Source organism: Oryza brachyantha, chromosome 4, assembly GCF_000231095.2.
Source record: "Oryza brachyantha chromosome 4, ObraRS2, whole genome shotgun sequence".
Classification (NCBI taxonomy): domain Eukaryota; kingdom Viridiplantae; phylum Streptophyta; class Magnoliopsida; order Poales; family Poaceae; genus Oryza; species Oryza brachyantha.
In genome coordinates this window covers 17,046,057-17,055,921 of record NC_023166.2, presented here as the reverse complement: position 1 = coordinate 17,055,921, position 9,865 = coordinate 17,046,057, and the positions used below count along the sequence as shown (strand labels likewise).

The following is a 9,865-nucleotide window of genomic DNA, read 5'->3' as shown; positions in this document are numbered from 1 at the left end:
CTCTTTAATAAAATTTTATTGCTACGCATGGGCAATATGCTTGTAATGTGAATCATAGATGGAGTACTTGATACCAAGATATGATACTCCTACTTGACATAATGGTGTCCCGAATGTATGATCTTATAACACCTTCCAAGAAACCTAGAAGTATATCAGCTCAGTAATCTTTACAAGCTATTACACACACTATTTTCAAAGTGCAGCAAAAATAATCAGGGTAAAACTGCCATAAAATTTTCCACTCATATTCAAGAAGAGATGTTACAACTCGGATTAGTATCCATTTTACGTATTGATACTCCAATTTGCTTACTGCAATTCTCTGTTATGAGTATTCGACGGAATTGATCATTCATTACTATTCACATCACTTAAACTACCTGTGTCCTGTAGTAGTTGGCACTTCGATTGGTTTCCACCGTCCAAACACAATCTGCTAGTAAATGTTCGGCCTGTTCAGTTCGATGCTAACATAAACCTTGCCGTTTGTTGGCAATGCGAAAAATTGAGGATGCCAAATTTTAGCAAGATCAAGAATTTATGTTTTCCTTCAATTTTTTGTGCAGTTTTGTGAGTAAAATGCTCTATATTTCTAAAATTTTAGTAGATTTTGGTAATGTTGCAATGAAAAAAAATCATTTTCGGCCTTTTGCAAATATGGTTTTCTATTTGCAAGGCTATCAGTCGAACGATATTTCAGTTTGACATTTTTATAGTTTTCTAGCAATAATTTTATAACAATTATTTAAAACAGTGATAAATTTACTATCGCCCCAGTAATTTATGGTATGTTGCTCTATCAAACTTTGGGGGTTCTTTAGATTGATGTCACTTTAAACCATACTTTTGTTTGGTAAACCAACAAAGTATGGATGGATTCAGTTTGTTACCAAACGTCGATAAGGTGTCTAGATAATTTTGCAACAATTAATCCACCAAAATTTGGGCACATGAGCTTTGCCCTGCAATTTGCCAAATTTTGATAGGAAAAAAAAGGGCAATAAACCGAACACAACCAAAACAATCTCATGCTTCCAAAATTTGACAATGTCACGGACTTACCATCATTTTAAATACCAAATTTTGCTAAGGTTTATTTTGGCAACAATCTAAATAACCCCTTTTGGTAATGACCCCTTTTGGTAATGATAAAATTCGCCGTGTTGTTTCGGAAGCAAGAAAGAAATTCTTTTAGTCCTTCTATCATCTAGGCAACAACGAGATGGCCTAGAGAATACTACCGAGTACGAATCACCACATCTTGATCGAAACCACCTCGAAGCTCCAAGTACAGAATTATTTTCATTGCTTTCGTCAACCGCTGGACAGTCAGCAACCAGAGGAGGTTTGTACCCAGTACGCACATTTGGGTGTCCACCGGGAAAAGTTGGTGGTCTTTAGATGGCGAATTTTTAAAAGAAGTGTCACGTCAAATGTTTGACCGGATGTTGGAAGAGATTTTTAGACACGAATGAAAAAACGAATTTCACGGCTAGCCTAGAAACCGCGAGACGAATCTTTTGAGTATAATTAATCCATCATTAGTACATGTTGGTTACTATAGCATTTATAGCTAATCATGGGCTAATTAGGCTTAAAAGATTCGTCTTAAGATTTCTTCCATAACTGTAAAATTACTTTTTTGGTTCATCTATGTTTAATGCTTTATTTAGGTGTTCAAAAATTCGATGTGATGTTTTTGAAAAAAAATTTAAGAACTAAGGCCTTTGTTTGATCCATCCGGGCACTTCGATACACGCGGCCATCTTGTTCCCAGGTTCAGGTTGTTTCTGGAGTTTGGACTACCCAATAATGGCGGACACAGAGAGCTTGGCACTTGGAGAGTGCGGCACTGTGCATGTGAGGTGGCGTGACCGCTTCATTCTCTGTCTCCTCGCGACTCTCATGCGGACGCGGGGAGTCTACGTGAAGCAGCGGGCATCCAGGCATCTGCATCTCCGGCTGCAGTGCCAGCCATCGGTGCTGCTGATCTTGATCGAGCCCCCATCGAGCCGGCACCAATCTGGGTACAGTCAATAGGAACAGTGGCAGTAGCAAGATCCGGTTATGTAGGCGAACAGCACTGAGTAATATAGTTCCATGATAAGGTGAGCATATGATATATTTCTAGACGATGGTCAAAGAATCTGCCTCAAGTGTGGTGCAGTTCCTTTTCTTCTTCCATGTTATATACTACTACACCACTGCTGCGACGATTCGCCGGCATTATTAAAATGCGAACATGTGTTGCGCCGGGTGCCACACAACAGTACAGCCGCGTGCGGTGGTAACGGTAAATGGGTACCGGGTACGTGTGACCACAACACACCACGGGCGTATGTTTTACTATCCTGCACTGCACCGTGAGCGAACAGAGGATGTTGCTCGGTTTGTCCGGCGCTAGTGGCAGCTTGGTTCGTCTCCCCTCCCTCGGTTGGCCTCACGGTCACGGGCGGCCAGCCTCCCGCCGGCACAGCGCCACTGTGGGCTCGCCCGTTCGCGCTCGGCGTGGGCTGCTCGCCCGTGCAAGAAGGCTGCGCCGCATGGCTCCCGGTTTTGACGGGCTGCTGGAGAGCATCCCGTGTCGGCAGGCGGGCGGGCGGGCAGCAAGGAAGTCGAGAGCGAGGGTAACGTGGGCCTGTGGGCTGTGTTATTCACCCGATGGTCCATCGTGTCGGGCTGAAAATATGGGCTAGACATGTCCTGATACATTAACCTTGTGCGCGAGCACTACTGCTACAGTTGGCCCAGTGATTAGTTTCGAGCCCAAAAAGTTGAACATGACTTTTGAACCTGCATTTCTGTACCAAGTACAAGTTATAAATCTTCACTCTCTCAGTTCTCATATGTAAATATTTATAGTATTTGAATTTTTTACCAATGTAAGTATGTTTGGATTTGAGTCTTGTACCAATGTAAATATTAGTGAAACTATCCACAATAATACTTATCCCACCAATAAAATCACTTATCATTTTTTTTTCTCATTTACCCCTCCTATCCCATCACCCTCATCTATTACTTATATTAAAGGACAACGTAACATTTTTTTTCTCAATTTTAATGTATACTAAATAATAAAAATACATATATTTTGGAATGGATATAGTGTATAGTATCTAATAGAAATCCAACTGTGTTGTGCCATGTATGTTGTACTCAGAAAAACTTCTAGTAGCTGCAACTTGTTCATGGATCTTCAGCTCGCCTGAATAATCTATATTCTCATCCATATTTTTGAAATCTTAGTGTATTTAAAAGAAAATGTCAAAACAGCATATTTACAAATGGAAAATATTTTGAGAATATAATTTTTATATACATATTCATAGCGATCTGAAAGCCAAAGCTGAAACATATACATCGGTGACTAAATTTAAGATTAAAAATTTAAATTTTGGGTTATAAGCATGACAAAAGAAAAGATGGGGTGAAAAAGCAAATTACTCACAAAGTTAAAATTTGGCTCTTACCAACTGTTTATTAAAATGTCAAGCCCTCTCAGACAGTACAATCTCTCTCTGTCAAATTAATGGCCGAAATGAGATGGACTAGTAGGTAACCGTGAGCCACTAAATAAGAGGGCCACATCAGCGGTCTGAACTCTGGAGTTTGATATAGGGCCTGTTTAGAGTAGCTTTTCCTAGCTGCAGCTTTTCTCAGAAGCTGCTTCTGTCAAAAACTGCCTCAAACGGTTCACAGCTTCTAAAAATTTATAGTTATAGATTCTGGAAAATAAACTAAGAATACAGAACCTGGAGAAGCTGGGTTTAGGAGTTTTTCAGATTCTCAGAAGCAGCTGCTTTTCAGAATTAAAGCTCCTGTAAACAGAACCATAGACAGGGGGGAATTTTGAGCCGCGGGGAGAACAGCTCATCGTGCCGCTGGCTGGGACACGCTACGCTGATCTGGCAGTCATAATGCACTTTTAAACATCTTTTGTGCTGCCGACTTGACCTCCATATTCAGGAAACCAACATCGACCACTTTTCGTTGACAAAGGCCCATTTCCCTAATGCTATTTTTTTTATGATGGGTCAAATAATATATTTATAAATAAAAAATAATTTATTAATAAAATATTTATATTTGTCTTTTATAATCTAAAAGTCAAGATAAGAAACTACGATAAAATGCCTTTAAATTTAAATTTTGACTTATAAGTATACAGAAACGAAAATATGGTGTAGTTTGTTTATACCGAGAGGGTCGCATCTGCCGAAGAAAATTCTACGGTTGATCCCAAAATGAAACGAAACAGAGACGCGTATCTCAGAAATTCAACCCAATCTTTGATCGTATAAAAATATTTGATAATGGAACGAGAGGTCTACTCGTAAGAAAGAAGTGTTATAGCCCAGGCCCACTGCTTCGATTGCAAAGCAGATGCCATCAGGGCTCCACCGGATGAGGCTGGTCGGTACGCTTTGTGCGAAGGAAGTCAGGAACAGAGTACCACGCAGCCGTGCAAGGAAACATGTGGAAGCCTTATCTCTTCCTCGACCCGGTGGTGTGACCCACTCCACTTTTATGAGAGAGAGAGAGAGAGAGAGAGAGAGGCGGACGGAGTCACAGGAGATCAGAATGGTGACTGATCGATCCGACGAGACGGATAATCACACCGAATTTATAATTTTCTTCCACGAGCGGACGGCTTCTTCTTTATCCCGTCTCGCGCGCTTCTTCTGCTCGAGTAGAGTACTAGTAGTACTGCTCGCCATTCTTATCTTCTCCCACGTTCCGTTACCTTTATAGCTTCGGCCTTCCACCCGCTTCCTCTTCTCATCTCACCCCATTTGCTGTGTACCGTTCTTCGTCGTTGGTTGGTCTGTGCCGTGCTGTGCGGTTGATCTGTGCGGGAATGGAGGCGTACATGATGTTCTCGCGGAGCAAGGAGAGAAGGGAGGAGATGATCAGGTGTGACGAGCAGGAGGAGGATATTGGCTGCCCGTCGGAGTCGGAGCTGTCCCTATCGTCGTCGTCGGAGGGGGTGGAGCTCGCCGACGACGCGAGCTCGTCGGGATCGTCGGCGAGCCACAGCAACTTCGAGATGTCCGCGCTCATGACGGAGCTCCCTCTCAAGTGCGTGCCTGGCCCCCGTCTGATCTGGTGTCTAGTCACTGCGTGAATTTCTTTAGGCTGCTCAAAGGTTCCAACTTTGGGGTTCTGGTCTGACGGATTGCTCCGTTTGGGTTGCAGGAGGGGTCTCTCCAAGTTCTTCGACGGCAAGTCGCAGTCGTTCACGTCGCTGGCGGCGGTGGGCGGCCTGGAGGACCTGGCGAAGCCGATGAGGAAGCGCCTCAAGACGTCGCGCAGCTGCGGCGTCGGGCTGCAGGACGCGCACCGCCGGGGACGCCTCTCGCCGCGCCCGCTCTGCCGCAATGCCAGCGCCACGGCGTCGTTCAAGAAGGTGTCCAAGGGGCAGCTGTCCGTGCTCGGCGCGAGCAGGCGGACGCGCCCGCCGGTGATGGCGGTCTCGCCGAGGCCGGAAGGGGTGCCCGGGCAAGCTCTGTTATTTGCTTAGGAGATTTGCCCGCGAGATCGTTGCTCCTGATTCAGGTCGCATGTCATAAGCACTCAGCAGTAGTTAGGTAGCACGGTTGTAATTACAGTTTTGAAGTGGAAATTACCGAGGAAATGTTGTGAAATGGACGATGTTCCATTGCCCTACTGTGTATGTAAATATTTCCGGACTTCGGGAGAGATTTATCGTGAAAAATGTCTCCAACAGGTGCTAAGTAATGTGTGAAGAATAACAGAGCAAGATCAGCATGACAAATCTGTATGTTGGGGGATGAAAGGGATTTTTTTTTGTTCATTATCTACCCACAGTTTATCAGCTCCTGATAAACTTGGAAAAGGGTTTCATCGTCCACGTCTCCTCACCATCGACGACCCAAATACAATGGTGCCACGATGTTCAATTTTTATCCGGCGGAAGCTAGAGTTAAATTACTGCTCGGCCTTTTTCATAATACAAGTCACATTGAGCAGTGGTGAATTCAGAACAAAAATTACTAAAGATCTAATACATACTAATTATCTAATTTTTATATTTATATACTAATTAATGTGATATAATTTAGAAAGAATCGGATAATTTATCCGGGTCCGAGGATCCCAAAAGAGTATACTTAGGATCGCCACTGACATTAAGTTTGTACTGAATCAAATCTATTTAAGTTTGACAAAACTTAAAGAAAAATATAGCAGTATTTTTTAGAAAAAATAAATATAGCGTATGATATATTCAGTATAGATTTAATAAAACTATTTTGGTTTTGTAGATACTAATATATTATAATATGAGTTTAGTTAAATTTAAAAGATGTTTGACTTATCACACATTCAAAGTGGTTTATAATATCGAAGGACAGAGTAGATTGAGACCGCGTTCGGCATTGTATGGATAAGGTAACTTATTATCCTGGTACGGAATACGTCGTAATAGATTAGTACATGATTAATTAATTATTAAAAAAATTAAAAAATATATTAATATGATTTTTAAAATAATTTTCCTACAAAAATTTTTGCAAAAAATAAACTCGTTTAGCAGTTCAGAAAACGTACGTGCGGAAAACGGAAAACGAGAAAGAATAAGTTCACTAAGCGGGGGCTGCGAACGCGGCCTGAGTAGGCTATGCTTTGTGCCAGCTTTTGTTACCAAAATTTCAGCTTGGAAAATATTTTTTCCCTTTTTTACTTCGTAGTAATAGTTATTTTGCTTTTGTTGATCTTTGGATGACCCAAAACCATTTCTAGCTCCGGTATACCAACCAACTTCCTCAACTATACGCATACCATATTTTACTGTGTAAGTAGCTAAGCACGGCTAGAAAAAGACAAGCGGAATGGTCTAAAGTGCATTAAAGGAATAGCACTTATTCACATAGTTTAAAGTGAAAATATTGGACATCCATCTTTGGCTATTCGAACGAAAAAGTAAAATGATGTATTTGTAAATAAAAACAATTTATTAATAAAACTTATATATATATATATATATATGTGTTTTTTAGCGCTCTAAAAGTAAAGACTAAAAAATAAATTACAATAAAAATTCTCAAACGTAACTATAAATTTAAAATTTAGCTCATAAACATAAAAAAGGTGAAAAAGATGAGACTGTTGAATTAAAAGTAGTCCAAAAATGTAATCCATTCAATTAGAATAATTTTATAGTTTGCAAACCCTTCCTGATGGTTTGTACGTAACATTTGTTTGGACGAACTATATTTTAAAATTTGTATCCCAATTTTTCGCATAACGTTCAAAGGTCCCGCTCCGTTTAGTTGCTTACTGGATCATTGCAATGGATTATTTACCCTACCTGTCTAAAAAATGTTTTATCAAAACATTTTATGTTGTATTGCTTAGAATGAAATTACGTAGTACTCCACATCTCTTTTCTTCTCAATAAGCATAAGCATTCTACCATTTACTAACTAGTTGCCTACCTATAGTATGATAAGAACGAATGCCCGATGTAAATGGAAATGCAGCTACAACATGACCGGTTTGAGGCTCCCAATATTTCGCCTTTCGAAGAAGAGCAAAACGACTTATATTAGAAGGAAAATAATTTGAGTAAAAATCTTATGGACATATTCAAAAAGCAAGCACTGTAATGTAAAATAAAGTAAAATTAAGAAACCACAAAATAAACTCCAAGATTTAAGTTCTACTCCCTCCGTTTCATAATATAAGATGTTTGACTTTTTTCTTGCAATGTTTGACCATTTATCTTATTTAAAAAGTATAGAAATATCATTTATTTTGCTTGCGACCTACTTTATTATCAAAATAACTTTAAGCACGACTTTTTATTTTTTATATTTATATTAAATTTTTAAACAAGATGAATGATCAAAAGTTGTAACTAAAAATTAAATATCTTATATTATGAAATGGATGTAGTAAAATTCAAAATTTAACTTTTAAGAGAAGCATAAGCGACACTACAAATGAGGCCTAACTACATTAACTGGAGCCTCTTGGTGCATTAATACAGACAATTTGGCACGGTCTCTCCATATCTCCGCCACATAAGATAGTAATGTGATTTTTCTTTTATAATGCAGATATCACCTATAAGTGGGACTAGAGCAGGTGAGGTCTATATGTCTGTCAATGACTGTAGTAAAGCAGACGAGATAAACACTACAAATTCCTTTGAAATTCTTATGTTTAGTTCCTGTGAAGCAAACGAGTTAAACACTACAAAGATTTTGACTTTTTATGGACTGCTTGTTGAGCGATGCATTTGCTGGCTATCCAATGTTGTACTTTTCCGTTGGCTGCTATCATGAGTATCATTCTCAATTTCTTTTCTTTTGGCAGCTTAATGAAAACTCCTATCTTTCGCTCCAAAATTTAAATTTTCACTGTTAAATTTAGAATTAATTTTATGATTTTCTCACCGAAGTTTCAGTTTTAGCTTTTAGATCGCCAAAAAAATCTATACATATATAATTCATAAATTATTTTTTGTTTGCAAATATATCATTTGGCTTTTTCCATGAAAACCCAAACAATCACACCGTTTCAACTTTCAATCACCGACACAGCTCAGTGTTCCACTCATACAGTAGTATTTTCTCTGTTTTTTTATTACACCATTGATTTTTATATTTATGTTTGATCATTTGTCTTATTAAAAAAATACATAATTATAACGATTTTATTGTGGTTTGATTTATTACTTAAATGCACAATAAGTATGACTTATGATTTTGCATATTTATAAAAAATAAAATAAATTATTAAATATAAACATAAAAGTCAATGACGTCAAATAAAAAACCAAATGGTATATTTTAGACTTATCCAAGCTAACCAGACATAACTCTAACACTCCTATATTTTCGCTTCTACTTATGCTTACAAGTTAAAATTTAAATTTTTAATTTTAAATTTGGAGTTGATTAATTTGTTTTATACCGAAGTTTATTTTTCATCGTTGACTTTTATATCGCTAAGAATACGTATATAAAAGTTTTATTCAAAAATTATTTTCATTTGCAAATACGTAGTTCACCCCTTAACTACTTGATTCTTTAACCAAAGTTCAGGCAAAATCCACGTGTTAACGTATCCGGATCATTTGCATTCCTATTCCTAGAGACACATTGTTAATGTAAGGGGAACAGTAGAAAATATTATAAACAATGCCAAAGTATTGTAGGAACGGTGCTGCTAAAGTACTATTTACTCCTGTTGCGATTACCGTAGCAACAAACTGAGACTTTCGATTTGGTATAACGGTAAAAGAATACCCCAAATACTACGTTTTGTATCTCTGCTATATGCTGCCGCAGAGGATTCCAGTCCTATGTTAACGGCACAAATTCTGAAACGACACTTGTCCGTGACCGGAGGTAGCTCACTTCCAATTCAGTACCAATCGAACAAATATAGACGCGTCCTCTAACCAAGAGATGACGCCACTCCGTCGACTTGTCTTTGACAAGCCGAACGACATGTGATTCAGACAATCTATCACTAATTAAGCAGCACTTACATGCCACCCAAATTGGTGTCTCAGTTTCAAGGTTCAATTCTGTCCTCGACAAAACAGCAGTCACGAATTGGTTCCTTATAGGAGTAAGCAACTGGTTCCTGCAGTGCAGCGCTCAGCTAGACAGCTAGTTTAGCTTCAATGGCTTCCGGTTGGGCTCAACTTCCTGACGACCTCCTGGACAATGTGGCGCAGAGGACGCTGGGCATCAAGGACTACGTCCGCCTCCGCGCGGTGTGCAAGTCTTGGCGATCTTTCTTGCGCCCAAGGTCGAGGCCGCCATGGCTGATGCTCCCCTACGATCCCTGCAGCGAGAGTTGCGTCAGGGGCTTCTTGGACGTC

The 9,865-nt window shown here is 39.4% G+C and overlaps 1 protein-coding gene across 1 annotated transcript; it reads left to right on the top strand.

Moving 5' to 3' along the window:
* Positions 1 to 4,583: 4,583 nt before the first annotated feature.
* On the top strand, positions 4,584 to 5,686 carry LOC102714284. Its single transcript, XM_015836310.2, has 2 exons — positions 4,584 to 5,085; positions 5,203 to 5,686. Exons 1-2 carry the CDS (start codon positions 4,865 to 4,867, stop codon positions 5,525 to 5,527), a joined length of 546 nt encoding a protein of 181 aa, XP_015691796.1. The 5' UTR covers positions 4,584 to 4,864; the 3' UTR covers positions 5,528 to 5,686.
* The last annotated feature ends 4,179 nt before the right edge of the window (positions 5,687 to 9,865 follow it).